The 19,636-nt window shown below is 39.4% G+C and overlaps 1 protein-coding gene across 1 annotated transcript in view; it reads left to right on the forward strand.

The window, feature by feature from the left end:
* Positions 1-7,354: 7,354 nt before the first annotated feature.
* Positions 7,355-19,636, forward strand: part of SLC9A9 (solute carrier family 9 member A9) — a 3,618,317-nt gene continuing 3,606,035 nt past the window's right edge. Inside the window, exon 1 of the mRNA XM_044071972.1 lies at positions 7,355-7,819. Within this exon, the coding sequence (XP_043927907.1) occupies positions 7,645-7,819 (175 nt within the window). The 5' untranslated portion in view covers positions 7,355-7,644. The remainder of the gene's footprint in view (positions 7,820-19,636) is intronic.

Below are 19,636 nucleotides of genomic sequence, written 5' to 3' on the forward strand. Positions count from 1 at the left end.
ACTCAGCATTCTGTATTCTGTCTTGGACCTGACAAGATCCATTCACCACACATCTGCCTTGCTGCTCTAATTAAGTAAGTGTACTAGGGTATAGTAATTCTCTTAGATATAGTCAGAAATATAGCAAAGCTTAGTTTAGATATTTTTCTTTATTTATTTGAGACTGTCCTGCAATGTTGTTTTAAATATTTCCTGGGATTTTGAACTCTGTTACTGTAAATATATATTTAGCATTGTCTTGTTTTTTAGTACTTATTATTAAATATATTTAAACCTTTCATTGTGGTTGATCTGTCTATAGATATTTAAGTTCTGAGAGTACTTGGACATTTATTTGGTGACACTGTGGGCCACTCCTAATAGCCTTGCTCTTGGTCAAACCACCATTTGTATTGATAGTAACATTACACAGTAAGATTGGACACCCTGTGTTAAGGGCCTTAAAGTAGCTGATAAAGAGGTGTCTGGTGGCAGTAATAACTACCTTATAGTCTGGGCATAAGGGGGGCATAGCTAGTAAACCTGTGGAAGCCTTTCCCAGGTGTGGGTGTGTGTAAAACAAATGTCCAAAAGTGTGCGTGTTAGCTACTTGGGCAGGGACATGATGCACTGGTTGGACAGAGAGAGTACTGGATGTCTTGGCCTGGCCACTCAGCTGAGATCTCAACTCTATAGCTGTGCCAGTGCGCAGTCTTACTTGGGATCTACAGAAAGAGGAAGAAACCAGCCCTGGACTGACTGTGGTCTCTGTGTGCTCTTAAGGGAAATTGCAGTTGATTTAGAGAGCTGCATCTGGAAATGCTGTGTATCTGTCATCCTCCCAATGTACATCCCCCACTGGTGTCAGCGGTGAAGATTGAGGCTCCTTGATTACGGTTGCCACTGCAATCACCAAAGAACAAGTTCCCACTGTGCTCTTTAAAGCTAAAAACACGGCTTCAATGGGGCCTAACAATATACCAGATTGCCTCTTAAACAGCTTAAATCAGGACTTATCAGGTCCATTGGAATCCCTATTTAACCACAGCCTTTGGACTGGCTTTGTCCCAGTAGAGAGGAGGACAACAACAGTCATCTCTCTACATAAAGGGGGACCATTTACTGACCCGGGAAATTGCAGACCCATAAGTTTGACTAGTCTTATATGTAAGGCCATGGAAATAATTATCATGGACCTGATAAATAATTTCATAGGAGACCTTCAAACACTGGATCTGACCCAATTCAGCTTTGTTAAGGGTAGATCATGCCTACTGATCCTGGTGGACTTCTTTGAAAAAGTCACTAAGGCCAAGGATGAGGGTAAAACAGTACATGCTGCCTACCTTGACCTTGCCAAGACATTTGACACAATTCCCCATTCAGGTATTATAAATAAACTGGGCATAAATTCCTATGCCACCAGATGGATAGCCAATTGGCTCATGGACTGGACACGTGTTTAAAGTGGGTGAATCCAGATCCAGGAAGAGGCTAGTTACTAGTGGTGTGTCAAAGGTTTTAGTACCGAGACCACTCCGGTTCAGAATATACTTTTCTGAAGTCAAGGCAAATGCGGAAGGACTCTGGATGACAAAGTCTACTGATGACTGCAAGCTGGGGGCAATCATTGAAATGCCCAGTGATGTAGATATCCTTCAGGAGGGTGTAGATCAGACAAATGATTGGTGTCAGAACCATGGCCTAAAACTAAATGCAAAACAAAATGCATTATCATACCATTTGGAAAGTCAAATACCCCTGCACATTACAACATCGCGTCTATGTTAAAATACCGAAGAGGCTTTTAATCGAACTCCTCTTTGTCGACACATAAAGAGCAAACACACTAAAGCACAAATGCTCAAAACAGTGATTTCTTTCCCTGGGAAAGAAATTGCTAGCACAAACACACACACACACACACACACACACACACACACACACACACACATACACACACACACACGCACACACACACTTTCAAACTTAATACACCCCAAACATGTGGGATTCTGTGCCTTCCACACTCCTAACTAAATATACCAACTCCAAGATCACACTACAGTGGGGAAAGGGGCAAACACATGGGGATGGCCAAACGATTTCTTTCCCAGGGAAAGAAATTGCTGTTTTGGGCATTTGCACTTTAGTGCATTCGCTCTTTGTGTGTTGATGAACAGGTGTTCGATTAAACGCCTCTTTGGTCTTTTGATATAGACCCACAACATCAATAGCATAACCCTTAGAGTGGACTCAGAGGTGAGAGATCTAGGTATGCAGATAGATAGATAGTAGCCTGAATTTTGACTGCTATGTATCCACAGGGTGTGGAAATCCTTTTATGTGGCACAACTTATAAGTAAAGGTATGGCATCCAGATCCAAGGAAATTATAGCCCCGCTGTACTCAGCCCTTATTAGACCAATAATTGAGTACAGTGCACCATTTGGCATGTACTTGACTAAGCATTTACAGCAGCTGCAGCAACCTCAGAGGATCCTCACAAAGAAAATACAGAGTGTAAACAACATGAACTATGTGGGTAGACTAAAAGCCCTATCCCTTTACCCTGTCTCCTGCTGACATGGGGTGACCTATGTCTGACCTATAAGGCACTCACAAATCCAGCCCTGATGGAGCTGCTATACATACGCAAGACGGTCACCCTATCTATGGATCTAAACTTAGCGACTCACGCAAAACATGCTGGAGTGACACATATATGTCTCAGAGATTGCCCCTTCTTTAGAACAGGCTTACTATTCATATTAGGAATAGCCATTCCTTGGCCCTCTTGAAATGCAGTGTGACAATATGAGGTATTGCCAGCTATGCCTGGAGAAGTAGGGCGTTGGATGTGTAACATATGCCAGCTTAGTAGCTGGAGTTTTGTAAAGAATTATATGTCATTTCTATATCAAACTGATTTGTACAGGTGCTTGTGTTGAAAATGTATTTGTAAAGCTGCCTGTTAAAAATGTACCAACAGTGGGTCCTGCTGAACAGAAATAAGAAATACACCTGTATGTCAGACTGTATTATAACTGTTGAAATTAATATTGTAACAGAGGATACTGGAAAAAAAGAGATTAAGCTCAGTCCCAGAAAAATGTTAGAAAAATATCCTGAAATTAAACTAGTTAATTTAGGCCATAAAGATTGTATCTCACAGGTCTCAATGCAGCCAGAGAAAAAAGTCTGTATAAGGAAGCCTTATGTATTGTCCTTGGGAGTGAACTAATTGCTACTCTGAAAGGGTGGAAGTTTGAAATTGTTTTATGACTTCCAGAAGCTGCAACAGATCTTAGCAAAGCTCTTGGTGTGAAAGGTAACACATTTGTGCTAAATCCTGGCAGCCTCTAGTAAAGGGGTAGTATGGGAACCAGAGGTCAGATGACCAGATGTATGTGATTTCATTCTGTAATCCGGGACTGAAATGATGCTTTAATACTAGATGAGACAGAATTCTCAGAGCAGTCTGTTTTTGTAACCTGACAAATAAGGATCTCACACCCACTTCATCTTGCCTTGCTTTAGTAAGTAACCATGGAATAGTAATACTTGAGATCAGGCAGGAAGGTATAGTGAGATTAGTTAAGTATTGTTTTTTCTGTATCTGTGTGAATCTATTCATCTGTGTTATTTTAATATTTCATGTGATTGAAACTCTGGTGTTTATTGTAAATATATATTCAGTATTTTCATGTTTTTTATTATCTGTTATTAAATATATTTAAAGTTTTCATTGTAGCTAGTCCTATAGACAATATTTTAACCTTTGAGAGTACTTATATTTATTCGGTGACACTGTGGCCATTCTTAAAAGCCTTGCCGCATTGGTCAAACACTACCATTTGAATTAGTATTAATTTCATTCAGTATAATTAGGTACCCTTGTAAGAGCCTTAGAGTAGCTGGCTTTGGAGTGTCTGGTGGCAGTAACTACCTTATAGTCTGGGCAAAGGGTAGCAGAGCAAGTAAATCTGTGCCAGCCTTTCCCAAGTGTGTGTGTGTGTGTGTGTGTGTGTGTGTGTGTGTGTGTGTGTGTGTGTGTGTGTAAATCAAATCACAAAGAGTGTGTGTGTCAGCTGCTTGGAACACTGGTTTCACAGAGAGGGTGTTGGAGGACTTGGCTTAGAAACTCAGCTGAGGACTCAACTCTACAGCTGTGCCAGTGAAGAGTTTTATTGGGGGCCTGGAGAGAGAGAGAGAGAGAGAGACCCAGAGTCCAGACTGAGTGTGTTCCCTGTGTGCTCTTAAGGGAAATTGTGCTTGATGCTGAGAGCTGCATCTGAAAATACTGTGTGTATCTATTTTTGTTCCAAGTGAACGTCCCTCACCAGTGTCAGTGGTGAGGATTCAGGCTCCTTGATTACTGGCCCAGAGGAGTAGGTGTCACATGCAGTTTGGATCAATAGATAGGGAATCACAAATTCACACCTGGGGTAGTGCCTATGACTCTTATGGACAGGGGCAATCTGTAAGATACTCAGTGCACAAGCACAAGTCCATGCCATCCTCTTTTTTCCTAGGGGATATATATTGGGTAAAATCTGGTTATATTGGCTAGGCTTGTAAGGGACCTTAAGCCATTAGCCTAGTAATCTCCTGCAAACCTATTGGTGGCAATCTTGTCTGGAAGGGCATAGGGGTACAGTAAGAAGGCACATAGGTTAGAATACATTTTCCACCCGCATCAGACTTAAACTCACATGTGCAACAGTGGAGCAGATGAACCTACAACTTACTGAAAATTCTGTACAATTCCTGCAACTTAGCCTGTACTACCCACCAGAGACATCTTCCAGAAATTTTTGAAAATGCTCTTTTACCACTGCTACTGTTTTTTTCAGTCCCTTGATTATACCTTACTACAAACAAAGGCTTAAGATCTCCTGTATGCCAAGAAGCATAATTTACATTTTCCATAAAGAGATTACTCTTGCTCTTGATTACTGTCTGCCTTATTGAATTCCCCTTACACCACTTTGATTTGTAGTCTGATGTCAGTGATATCCTCTGGTATTCCATGGAAATCTGTTTGTTTAGAATAATTCTTCCTTCCCTGCAGGTATTCCCCATGGGAGAGAGACTTAACAGTGTGTTTAGGGTATAAACTAATAAATGCTATGAATACACTGCTGCAGAATGTTTCCTGTCAACGTCGTCGTATCAAGTCATCCTTCACAAACATACAAAAGATGTCCAAGTAAGGAGTACCATTGTGCTGAACATAGGCCCATTTTATTTTGCTGTAACTTTTGTTTATCTGGGTACACATGCCTTGCCTCAAAATATCCAGTAAACAAAATTGCATAATTTGAGGCAATTTACCCCCCCCCCCCTTTGTCAGAGGTATTTATTTTGGTTTTGTATTTGAACACTACCCCACCAGATGCGCAGTAGCAAGGACTGCCCAAACTCCACCCACCACCCTGCGTATGACTGTTTTTGCTAGTATTACTCTGAATAAACATGTGAAGACCTTCGCCATTAGAATGAATATGCAAGACTTTCTAAGTAGTTGAATATGGGTGCTGCTGTAAGTGTGCGGTACGTAAATCCAAAGTGTAGAATGTTGAAATATATGTGCATATAAGCTGTTGGTGTTACCTACATAACAAAAATATAAAAAAAAAAAACAGAAGCGAAATGCAATATATTATAAAAAGTACACTTTAACAATGATTCATCTGCTATTCTATCACAGTTCACTGTGCACTGATACTATGCAATACTGTACATTGCAAACACTAAATGCCTCATGCTTCTGACTACAACCTGAATGCAACTCACACGAGGCATGAACCTAAGCAGCTGTGAATTCTGGTAGAAAACTGCACCTGCATGCTGCTTCTGTATTGTGGCAAGCACCCCCCCCCCCAAAAGCAATTACTGCTCAACAGTATATTAAAGAATTAAGGAAACATGGGGGGTGCAGGCCAGGAGGCTGCCCCCCCCCCCTGCAAAACCAATTTCTAAAAACAAATGTACAAACATATAGTACATACTGAGTTTAACTCCATACTGAAAAACTCCCTTGGAATGGCACTATTTTAAGAATGCCAAAGCATACCTCTCAACTGTTTAGATTTTTGCAGGATGTCCAGATTTTTGCCTCATACTTTTGTTCTGTTTCTCATAAAATTGTGGCTTTCTGGCAAATTATTCACGGTTAGTGTCAGAAAATAATGACAGACATTTCAGTTTCAGACTTCATACCCTTCAGAAAATTCATGCTGATGCAAAACCTGTTATTCTATCAATTTTCTAAGTTGGTAAGAGCAATATTTAAAAAATTGTCCCTATTTTGGGGTCTTTGTCCCCCAATTATTGGTGGCTTTGTCCAGATTTCTTGCTCTAACAGGTTGAGAGGTATGCGCCAAAGTACGATCATATAATGAATACTCACCATGCCAGTTAATAATCTACATGGCTTTTCACTCACCCATGATTACCATGCAACATCACACGGGATTGCCATGTCAATCATGCAGGCCACGCCCATTCCTGCGCGAAAATCGCGGTGGGGTAATGTTCTAATGCAAAACTTTTATTTCTACTACCTTTAGGTTTTATCTGTGTTGTGCATGAAGAGGGTTGATCTAGTCAAAGTAATTTCCAGATGGAATGGTCACATTTCATGCCTCCTACTATCGCCTATTAGCGCGGCAAGGCTAGCCCCCAGTGATAGTGTAAAACCATGGCTCTAGATGATTGTCACTGTTGAAGTGACTCCCCGACCCGACCCCATGCGCAAAACTGGGAAAAGGGGGTTGAGGATGGATGGATTTCATGCCTCGTACTTTGCCAGTAAAAATAAGCAAGCGTCTTCTGGCAAAATAATCTCATTACAACTAGGAAATCCAAATTGAACAGTGTTAACACTTGGGGAAATTCACTTCTGATATGTGTGAAAAACTATGAACGACTCAAAAACAGACAAAACCAGGTTTCCTGACAGAGACCACGATTTCCTCACTTTCAGGAAGTTGTCCTGACAGGCAACAAACCCATAAATTACTTATTAACATACCTCTCAACCACTTAGTACAAGAAATATGGACAAAGCCTAAACTTTTTGGGGAAAAGGCTCAAAAATAGGGACATATTTTAAATATTGTTCTTACAAAGTCAGAAAATTGCTAGAATGACAGGTTTTGAATTAGCATGTATTTTTCCGAATTATATGAAGTCTGCAACTCAAATTAATTTAATTATTTAATGACTTCAATCCTCAGTGATTTTCCAGAATATGACAAATTTTATGAAGGGCAGACTAAAAATAGGACATTCTACAAAAATGTGTACAGTTGAGAGGTATGCTTATTAAACATAAGTTATAACCATTTCATTAAAACCACAGGGTGTATAGCGCTGCTTTTAGGTTAAAACAAAACTACATATCCCAGCATTCCAACTGTCTCCAAGTTAAACGACTGGAAACGACAGCAAGATAGAAGACCAGATAGTAATATCTGGATATTGGGTTTCATGCTATTTGACAAGATGATATGGGCACGCAAGAATAAAGTATAATTATTGTGTTGAAATTGTATATTTCTTCGTCAAAAGGTTGCTGTCTACCTTGCTAGTCCGTTTTTTTTTAATTTTCGTGTGAAGGAGGTCACTCTTTTCTGTAAAGTACCGCTGTTTCTAGAGATGGCTATGGTAAGTCGATTCCGAGCAGGACCAGATGCTGAACAACTCCATCACCGGGAAGCTGCACAGCTGCTTCTGTTCAATTTCTTACTCATTCTTACTATTCTGACGATCTGGCTGTTTAAAAACAGGCGTTTTCGATTTCTGCATGAAACCGGAGGAGCGATGGTTTACGGTAAGTTCTTGCTGTTTCTTGACAGGAGTGAAAGATGTATAATGCAGAAGGCGAGCGGAGTTTGTGACAGAAAGGGTGGGTAGCATCTTGTGTACTTTGCATTTATTTATGGGCATCTGAGCTGGCTTGATTCTGCTGTTTACGTATTTTGCCAGTGCTTCGCTCGGCGTTGCATGACATTTGTTTTTGTAATAGTCTAGGGTGAATGTCAAAAATAATATTTTTTTCCTCAAGAGCGCTTGAATTATTTGTCTAAGTCCAACATTAATCTTTTTTTCTTGCATTAATTAAAAGTTGCAGTGTGCAGTGTTTCTTTTCAGAGTTGGCATGGAAAGTGAATTAATTCTGGTTAATTTCACCAAAAGTAGCTCGGGATCTTAGAAACTAGAATGAAAGCGTGCCCTCTGTTTGCATGTGGTTGGCTGCTGTTTGGCAGACAGACTTTCCTTTTCTATTCACGAATGAGTAAAGCTCAATACTCTTTATGTAGCCTGCAGGACAACTTGTTTTATTCTGGTGGCATTCTCCTGAAGCTACACAGTGGTGTTTTCAACTATCGTTTGCTTCACGAAGTTGGTTTCAGGCTCAGTACGGAGGTCATGTGAGTAGAAGGAAGGGAGGGGGCATGATGAAACAGCATACACTACATACCACTGAAGCACAGCCAGCTTGAATGGGGATGAATGCATGCATGAAAACCTGTTTCGTGTTAGTGGTAACGTAATCTTTAAAGCACTTAACATTTTTTGCTGTTAAAAGTTGACAGAATTTTTACCTGAATCATGTTTATAATGTATATGCAAAATATTCTGCCTGCAGCATTGCTGCTGCTTCCTGTTAACAAACATATCTTTTTTTCCAGTAAGGGAGTCCTGTTTGCATACTGCTGCACATCAGAACACCTGACTGAGCATATGAAGTATTGACCCTTTCCCCATCAACCATAGAAGATCATCTTTTGACTTCTGGACAGGGGATGCATACAAGCAATAACATATCTTTAGTTTGCCATGCACTACTCACTTGTGTAGTCACAAGTTAGTCCCTTTACTGCTGCCTGTTTTCAAACTATTGATTTTTATCTCTGTTGTTTATCTGTATATAATGGCTGTATTCCAAAATAGTTTGACATATTCTCAAATTATGTAATTTTTACAACTAATAAAAAGTTAGGCATGCTCTATAATTCTAAGTCTTATCTAAGACTGTTCAGCTCAACACAACCCAGGCACTGGTGCATGTGATAAGTACATAGTAGTATAGTATATGCTACTAGATAGGTAGGGGTTCTAGTCTCGTAAAGGACAACTGTGTGTAAATATACCCCCATGAAGAAGTGTGTCCTTCTTGCCTATGTGTGTGCATTGGTTATACATTTCATGCTGGAGGGACAGGTTCATCTCCCAAAGACTGGCTATACTCTGGAATAAGCTTTCCATTCATGTCAAGCAGAGCACCTCACTGGCCCTCTTCAAGACAAATCATGACGACTGGATGGGTAACAGAAAGTTCACCCCAGGGTTCACTCCAGTTGCCCTACTGGATAGGGGCACTGTGAACTAACATCGGGTGGCACGGTGCTTGGGCAATTCTGCATTTTCACTTATGTCCCCAAAACTTATTTTCATAAACTAGAAATCACCTGTAGCAAAGTTGCCAAGTTTGCAGCTAATGTGTTAAACATAAACCATCACTGCACCACTCTTCAAAATATCAACTGGTTAGAACTGCATAACCTGCTCACACTTAGCCAGCTAAAAACATATAAAATAATCTATACACCAAATACCTGCCCATCCCTAACTATGTTAGTATCCAAACACTTTTCCAGTAGAAACCTGCTCTCACAAACTAGGTCAAACAACCAATATGGTGACTGCCCATATATAGTCTTTGTGTTATCAAACCATGGAACTTTATCCCACATGACCTCAGGAATCAAGCTAATCTTAAAAAAATGTAAACATGTTAAAAACGTATCTCGAAAACAAATTGTCCTGTCCCTGGATATAGAAACTGTCACTGTTCTCTCGCTCTTTCTCCCTTCCATTCTCCTCACACTAATGTTCTTCCATACCGACCCTTGACTTAACATCTTCACTTTTACTTTAGACATAACACAATGCTCTCTTCTACACTTGCATCTCCTTCATGCTCAGGTTTTCTCTACAATTTCTCCACACATAGATAACCTGATTTTTATATTTTATATGACCATCACTCTACTTCCTACTTACCTCTTACTTTCATTTCATGTAATAATTTGTTAAATTAATGTAAATGTGTGTTTAGTTGCACTAACATAGAGTTCTGGAGCTTTTCTCCCAGGTCTCTGCTAAAATGGGCTCTGCTCTCTGTTAGATTATCTCAATTAACAAATGAAAAAATGTAAAATAAATAAAATAAATTACTTTCTATAAACAAACCTTATGTTGTGCTCATAGCTTCAAAAACAAATTTAGTGTCATTTTTGTGCTGCAACATTTAAAAAGGATGAGTCTCTTTATTTTATACAGAAATATGTATTTGTTTTGCACCCAAAGTCATAGCAAAGTTTATTTCAGTGTGGACTGATAGCTACACTAGAAATTATAGATACATTTTATTTTAGACTGAATGCATTGCAGATGTTGTACACATCTCTGTCCCTAAATTACATTTTTTTTTTGGTTCCATTTACAAATGTCGATACTTTTTTATTCCTTTCAGATTTTCTTTTAAAATTTTCAGGACAAACACGTAGGCACTAATCCTTATAGAACACAGTACATGATGACCTTGTAGCTCTAAAAGTAAAGCAGCAACAACTCAAACCTTTGATTGTCAGTCTGCACTTGTAAGAAGTACTTTTTTTGCTTTAATATTTGAAATAGTAGAAAACATATTTTTCTGATAAACAAATATTCATTTAGTTTTTATGTCATAATAGTACATTAATAACATGATTCTGATATTAACCAATTTTCGTCAGCCACATATGTGAAATGTATATTTTGCTGTTAACTAAACTGAAAGAAAACAGAGCAGCTCAGTGGCTATTTAGGCCTATTGGTGGTACATGCCAGTGTAGAACCAAATCTTTGAAAATATTTTAAAATTCTCAGGAAAAAAATGCCATTACAGTAAGCTACATAATGTTGGTGAGTTCAATTATTTTTATTTATTTTACATTTGTTGACCGGGATAGTCCAACTGGATACATGTCCATTTTCACTGGAGGCCCAGGGAGAAAAGCTCCAAGGAAAGCAGTTTAGATTAAAAATACAGTATTTACAGTAGTTAATATACCTAAACAAGCAGTTAAGTTTAAGATACAATATTTACAGAGGTTACATACCTAAGCAGGTTATAGAAGTTCCAGGGTTAAAGAAAATCCCAAAAGTAGGTCATTATTAAGTAACACAGGTCAGCTTAAAATACTGTTATTAACTCATACAGTAAGTTTCAACATATGTAAAATAAATAAAAATGTATTTTGAACATCTGGACATGTGTTGCTGGAAACCAAGTATAATATAACACATCAGTTTGAGACAGTGTAATTTGTATAAAACCTTAATTTGTTAACTATGTATAATAGGCCATATGCTAATTCTCTTGTGGCAGTTTTTAGTAAAATTTTCAGAGTGAATAGTACTTTGACAGTCAGACACAAAATGCACACAAGAGTGCCATTCTAAACGTAAATACAGTTCACTACAGGAGTTGGCCTAGCTGGCACAGTAAGTACAGGGAGTTTTGGTGATGACATCTTCCAGTGACAAGAGTTTCTTATTTTGGAGATAAGGTATGCATTTTATATGTGTTAAAAGGACAACTCAGTGCATATATTGCATTCCTCACCTTGTAGAAAAGTCATATGCTCAACACTATTGGAAATGTATAGTAGAACATGTTAGACTACAGCAGTGAAATGCCCACAGAACCTTGCATTCTGTACCTATCTTTAGCAGCCTACTTTTCAGTTCTTCTTTGACAGTTCTTAATAAAACTTTCAGGGAACTATATCAACACATTCAAGTAAAAACTACATTAAGATAGGCATGCTACTCTTAAGGACTTAAATATAACAATGCAAATTTTGTTTTAGTCACATTGCTGTAGTCAGTACATAGAGTTTTGGTTGTGGCAGCCTTCTAGTTATAGAAATGTTTTCTATTCTGGTTAAATGTATATGTTTTTTACTTCTCATGTGATGCCAGCTCAATACATATTTAGTGTAAACATGTATTTTCTTCCTCACCTGAAGAGAAGTCATATATGCATTCTTAATAGAAACTGAATCTGGGTAAGCCTGAATTTGCTGTGCCTTTTTTTAAATAAAAGTTGCTGTGAAATGTAGGTAGTGCACTACTAGGTACACGTTGACTGTGATTTATGGTACAAAATGCAGACAAGCAGTTTTGTAATGGAGTGATCATTTTGCTTTTGCCATTATAGTTTTTTGACGACATATTATTATAAATGTAGATGTTGTTTATATGGATCTATATCACGTTATCGCAAATTCAAAATGTCGAACGTAAAAATAGCGAAAGTGCCAAAAACTCAAAGTTCCATTTTTGAGATTGCAGTACAGTGAAGATTGGGATATTTGCCCTTTCCTCACTGTAGTGCTATCTTGGAGTTGGAATATATATTTAGCGGTGTGTGGGGGGTGCAGCCCCCCACAATACAGAGTTTGAGTTTCAGAATTTTCCCTCTTTTAAGCGTTCGATATTTTGCATCTTCGATAATATGATATAGATGCAGTTATATGGCTAAATGCTTGCAATATTTCTTATGTAGTACCATCTCAATGTATGCATGTCTGAGTATACATATGTTTGTATTATTGTACATACATGAATATTTATCCATCATGAACTGAAGTGGTATGTACTTGTCTGCTATAAGCCAGTGTAGAGCTTTGCAGACTGTCATACTGCATTGAATGTACTGAGATTGGAATAATAATATAAATGTTATAACCCCCCCAAAAAGAAAGGAGGTGTCATAGATTTTTTTTCTTGTGGGGCAAAAATTACTATAGGAAGAACCTCTTCAGTGTGTGGTCTTTTGGATTTAATGAATTGAGCTTTGTTGTTAGTATGCCTGAATTAATAAACCTTTTATTTAAAAATTAAGAAATATTTGGGACTTCCAAAGTTATAGAATTAATGTTTTCTCAATGCAATTACTTGAGTTTTTCTCTGATTCAGTGGTTTGATACTTCAAGTTCAGAACTAGAATTCCAGTACACCACAGTGACTGGATCCTGATTTAGATTTTTTTCTGTTTGTGGTGATAGTTGCCTATTGCATATGGTATTTCTTTGAAAATAAAATATAATAAAATGCGTGCATATGAAATACAAGTGTATCTGTTTAGCTATGGAGGAGGACTTTGGCATCTTGGGCTTTACATAGTACTTTTTGTTGGTATTGTACTTTTTGCTCCTTGTTCCAACAAATGTGCCATACTGCAGTACATTCAGTAGTATGAAGTCTTCAGATGCAGTTTCATTTGCGCTGTTCTTCCTCTTCTTTGAGTTATTAATAGCACATACAAGGCCCTGACAGAGTTATTTTATTTGGTAATTTATTGGTAGAAACTTAGATAAAGAAATCTCATTGAAAGAAGAAAATCAGTTTTGTACTGGATGGAATAGTAGCATTCTTCATTCTGTACATCCACTTTTACTTAGTTTTGGCAGTAGCTGTATATGTCACCTTTCTTTTTGTAGATCCCTTAGGTGGAAAAATAGATTTTGTACAATATGTTAAACTTTGGGAGTCATAGTTTTGGAGAATCTGGTTACTTACATCTATTTTTTCATGTTGGACAGAAACATCTAGTCTAAACTTCATACTGCCGTTGTGCCTTGTGACAAATACTATGATTTGGTCCCATTGTATGGTGGTAAACATACACAGCTTTTTTGGGGTGTATGGGGGTGGGGTTGGATTTGGCATTCCACATTATTTTTTAGCAGTCTGAACAGCAAAGGAGACACTTTCTTCAGCACCAGAACTTTTCTCTTGGAACTGTGGTGCCATACCTGTCCTTGCCAGGTTTTCTGTTGCATTGATCTCTGACTACATATCCCATAGGTGGATAGTATGTTTTGGACAGGAATGAGTTGCTAATCATGAAATGTCACTTCCCGTCAAGGAACTCTATGACTGTTTCATGTATTCATCCATGTTTATCCATGTAGTGGCTACTAATGTTGTGGTTTGCTGGTACCAGGCAGAAAAGAACATGTGATTTGCTTTTCTGTGTCATGGCAGTAAACCTTTGTATTGCTATCATCTGAACTTTCATGCAGCTCGTAGGATTTTGTACTAAACAGAGACTTTTTCAGTGGCATGTACTGCTTCAGTACAAGCCTGGCTTTGTACAGAACTGACTAATCTATAGAAGTGTGTCTCTGTAGAGTGTACATTATTTTTGGAGGGTGGGAAACTGTATAACTGGACTTGTTTCATTGTGTGTGCGTGTGTGTGTGTGTGTGTGTGTGTGTGTGTGTGTGTGTGTGTGTGTGTGTGTTAGTATAGATGCTGACTGTGTGGAAGGCTCTTTTGTTGCTTAAATTGAGAAAATTCAGTATTTGCAAGAAATTATCTCTGCTTATGGGATGGTGAAAGATGAATGCTAAAAGTAGTGTGTTTGTGGAATAGCAGTCTAGAAGTTGTGGTTTCTTGAGTGTCACAGTTAACAGAAATGTGCCTAGGAATGCACTCGATTTCAAGGTAGATGGATTTTTAAGATACTAGGGAAACATATTCACCTCCTATGCTGTGCAGCCCTTAGTTTCTGAACAGATTACTGATATGATGCCTCCACTGTCATTCATATGATAGTTAAAAATATCTAGAAATATTCTAGTGGAGTTCCATATTAATGCCAGTGTTGTCAGTAAACTTAAGGGACTCTGCCTGGCTGTTTGTTAATTGGATAACTGAGCTGGTTCTCACACCCTTTATAACCACAACCCAAGTGTTAAGCACAGTTATGCACAAAAGCTCACAATGTAGCATTAGCAACAAAAGTCCAAATCCTTAATAACCGAACACACTTTAACGAAAGTGCTTTTATCGAAAAAGTGCTTTCGTTAAAGCGTGTTACAAAAAAATAAAACACTACATTTAAATATTAGCAGGGGGGGCTGTGCCCCCTGCACCCCCCATGTGGGGGGCTGTGCCCCCCCCTACTTTAATATTCTCCCTCCGAGACCGCACTACAGTGGGGAAAAGGGAAATTTCCCTTACCCGCACCGTAATACAGCTTCGGCAACAAGCATGCTTACGCGAAAGTGCTTCTTCAGTGAAAAGCACTTTCGCGTAACTATGCCTGGCCGTTTGGGTTTCGGTCGTTTGCTCACTCGTGCAAACGTCCTAAATCCATATATATATATATATATATATATATATATATATATATATATATATATATACATATGTGTGTGTGTGTGTGTGTGTATATAATACTGTGCAATGTTACAGATTGAATCTTGGCAAATGAAGTTGGTTGGTAGAGATTCGCTTATAACATAAGACATAAGTTGCAGTTAATTTTCAGAGCAACTTTAGGTTAATTTTTTCTAAACAGAGGAGAGCCCACTACAGTACTTGCTGCACAACAGACTTAAACGTACCATTATAAGAATGTTGTTGTTGTATCTTTCAGCTCTTCCCGGTTAGGGGTCGCCACAGCAGAACTCCGGTCCGCTAATGATTGGCAGTAGATTTTTACGTACCAAGTTGCCAGCCCTGACGTACAACCTTCAACGAAGGTACGCCCATTCACGCATATCTCCACACAGAAGACGCTTTAGCTGAGAATCGAACAGGACAACGTCTTACTGTGAGGCGACAACGCTACCGCAGTACCACCACTGCGGTAAACGTACCATTATAAGAATATTGATTCAAAATATTCCTTGGATTAGTGTTATCCTGATAATGTACAAAGTATTATTCCACTCTGACACTGATTTATGAGCAACAGATTCACTCACAACTTGCCTACATGTTTCATTGCTTCTTGATATTTTATTTATCTTGTTTTACTGATGGTGTTTGTGTATTATTGTACATGTCATATGTGTATTAATATTTATTAATCTATACATTTACAGTATATTGTAATGTGTCAGTTTTCACTTATGTATATGTATCTGTGTATCTTCTGTTCCTATATATTTGCAGAGCTTTTCTGCTTGGGCTTCCTCTAAAACAGATACAATTATCCAGACAGACTTTCCCAATAAACAAGTGTCAATCAAAATATAAATAAGTAAATACATTAGTGATATCAGATCTATAAAGTATTAGAAATATAGGCTTATTTACACCAGGTTATAATATATTTAGTAGGCTAAAGAGGTTAATAACATACTGGCTTCAGGTCTGATTTTTTTTTTTGCAGAATTTTGCCCCCATTGTCTGCTGCCATTAGTCCCTCTCCTGGCCAGTTAGTCAGCTTGTTCCCTACTGAACAAGAGACAGCCAAGATGGGACATCATCCCATCAACCATTGTAGGTGGTTCACAGTTATTCCATTTTTCTCTCCATCCTTAACTGAGGCAGACATGATGAGTTGCTGGGGAGGGGACATACAATGGGTTGTCCAAGGATGCCCCCTCACTTAAACAAGGGGAGTTACCTCCAAACAACCTTGGTCCTCAGCCCCCAAAACACAGGAAGTGATCTCTCCAATTTCTACCAGGGAGAATGCACTGCCATGTATGCTTCTGAGTGCATGGATTCCCTGTGGGGAGGTGAGCAGGCCGTGTCTCTTTGCTCCTCCCCCTTCCTCCCTGCCTGGCACCTCCAGTGCCGGGGCTGCTATTTATGTATTTATTTATTTATTTTATTTATTTAAGTCTGATGACCAGGGAAGTCCACTGGGCCAAGAAGAGCCCATTTTCAGTGGAGGCCCGGGGAGAAAAGCTCCACAGTAACTGAAGTTACATTTCACATGTTACAAAAGGACATAGTTCATACAGCTAATTAAACATTTACAGATAAGCTTCGTGATATTTGCAATTGGCTTGTCACAATGTTACAAAAAGGAAAAGACATAATTCAGTACAGAAATTTCAACATTTACATAAAGTGAATATTTTTGTTATAAACTCAGTTGTAGGTTTAACATTTCAAAATGTATAGCTACTAGCCATTAGTAGGTTAGGAGAATATTATGCAGGGAAAGGGTAATAGTATTTTTAAGACTGGAGAGTATAGTACAATAGATATTAGAGAGAAAGTTAGTTTTAAGTAGGGGTGGGATTGTTTTGGGTGGGATAAAGTAATAGTAGAGGTAGTTGGATAAGTCAGTGCAAGGTGGAATAAGGGGGGAGGGGTTTAAGTTGGAGCGTGGCAAGGGCATTCCCATTTGGAAGAAAGATGGCAGAGTAGCTGAGGTTTGAAATTTGTATGGTTAGGTAGGTTGCGTAGATGTGTGGGGAGAGAGTTCCACTGTTTAGCTAAGGAGTGGGACAGCAGTAGATGGCCAGGAGGTCGTGCAGGTTTGTGGACCTGAAGGATATTTTTTTTTTTTTTGGATCTGAGTGAGCGGTTGGGAATGTAAGGTTTTAAGGAAGTAGTGAGAGCTGGGCAGTTGGCAGGTTTAAAGATGAGCTTGTGGGCAATGGTGAGTTGTAGGTAACTGAGGTAGTTGGGTGGTTCAAGTCAGGAGAGGTGGGAGTGGCAGTGGTGAGATGAGTTTTTTGAATTGGTTGAAAATTTGGAGATCTTGTGGTAGCAGGATTCAAGTTTGGACCGAAGGCCAAAATTGAGATTGGTGAAAAGAGGGCCACCATACATAATGGGGAGGGGGGAGTAGGAAGGTGGATGCAAGAGTTTGACGGGTAGAGGGTCTTAGGAAGCGGTTGTGCCTGTAGAGGAAGCCTAAAGTTTGGTGGATTTTCTTGATTGTGGAGTGAATGTGGGTGTCAAATTTTAGTTCTTCATCAATAATGATGCCAAGAAGCTTGGTGTTGGGAACAGTTTCAAGGAGGGTGTTGTTTTGGCTCTGTATGGTGAATGTGGATTTGTCAATGGAGTTTTTGGTAGGGGAAAAAACATTAGTTTGGTTTTATTTGCATTTAGTGCCAGATGGTTAGACTGCGTCCAGGTTTCTGTTTTGGAGAAGGCAGGTTGGGTTTTTGCTAGGAGCTCGGAGGGGGAGAAGGCTGAGCAGATGATTGTTGAGTCATCTGCATATTGACTCATCTGTCATCCAATATGCATATGATTGTTGAGTCATTTGTATATTGGTGATAGATGAGTCTGGGATGGATTGGTGAAAGTTGTTAATGGATAGGTTGAAGAGAAGAGGGCCAAGAACAGAACCTTGTGGGACACCTGTGGATGTGGGAAGGAAGGGGAAGGTTGAAGTTTTCCATTGGACAGCTTGTTGCCGGTTGGACAAGTAGCTGGAAAATCAGGCGATGGTGGTGGGAGAGAGGTGTAGGGTGGAGAGTTAGAATATAAGTAGGGTGTGTGAGATGGTGTCAAAGGCCTTTGGCAGATGTAGGAATAGTGTGGATACAAACTTGCCTGAGTCACGTTCGAGGTTTAAGGTTTCAGGAAAGGAAAGAAGGGCAGTCATGGTGCTGTGGCCAGGGCAGAAGCCATATTGGGTAGGGGAGAGGAGATTATTTAGTGTTAGGTGTGCCATGAGTTGTGCTTGTATTGTTTTCTCTAGTATTTTAGAAAGAGGGGAAAGGATAGCAATAGGCCTGAAGTTGGTGGTATCAGTATTTTTGCCACCTTTATGGAGGGTGATGATGTAAGCATGGTTCCAGACAGAAGGGACGTATGATTCTTGTATGGATCTATTTATAAGAATAGAGATGGGATAGGCAATTCTGTCTGCAGATTGCTTGAGGAAGGTGGGTGGAAGGTTGTCGGATGCATTGCGACAGGGTTTGAGTTTAAGGAGAAGTCTTTTTATAGTGCTTGTGAGGATGGGCTTGAGGCAGAAGGATGTGGAGGAAGGTTTATGATTGGGGTGGTGGTTGGGGCAGGAGGGGGTGGTGGTGGAGGAGGGGGATGGGAAGGAGGCTGATTTTTTAGCTAGGCAGTCTATGAAGAATGAGTTGAGCTAGCTGGCTGTTTCAAGGTTGGAGAGGTTGGAGTCTGGGCAGGGGTTTTCTTTGTTGCCAGGATGCAGCATGGATGAGATGGAGTCCCAGAATATTTTGGGATTTGTTGAGTGCAAGGACTGGTGTTTGGAGTAGTGGACTTTGCAGTCTTTAATTATTAGATTTTTTTTGCAGAGTTTTGTAGTTGCTTATACTCTGGGAGGGTGTTTGGGTTTTTATGTTTTTGATATTGTTTCCATTTTTTGTCCCTTTGGTGCAAGGCTAGTTTAGTATCTTTTGATAACCATGGGCAGGGATTGGTTTTGATGCGTTTGGTTGGGGGGGGGGGGCTTGCTGATTGAGAAGTGTTAGGAATGAGTGGTTAAAGTAGGAAACGGCATCATCTAGAGGAAGGGTTTTTAGAGGGGACCAGTCAGTTTGCTTTAAGCATTCAGAGAAAGTTAGAGGGTTGAAAGAGGAGAGGTTGTGGGTTTGGATTTAGTGGTGTTATTTATGCAGTGGAGATGGGAGACAGTCGGCAAAGGCTGGTAGGTGATTGCTGAGAGGATCAGGTAATGTTCCGGCTTTGGTGATAAGTTTTGGGTGAGTTGTTAGGATCCAATTAATGATGGTACCAGAGGTACCATGCTTATTTGGTCTGGCTGGAGATTGCATTACTTGGGAGAAGTTGTACAGGTTGATTGTGTGGGATGGGGCTTCAGAATTAGTAGTATTGCAGTTGA

Source organism: Protopterus annectens, chromosome 5.part0 (assembly GCF_019279795.1).
Source record: "Protopterus annectens isolate FY-2018-M chromosome 5.part0, PAN1.0, whole genome shotgun sequence".
Taxonomy (NCBI): Eukaryota; Metazoa; Chordata; order Ceratodontiformes; family Protopteridae; genus Protopterus; species Protopterus annectens.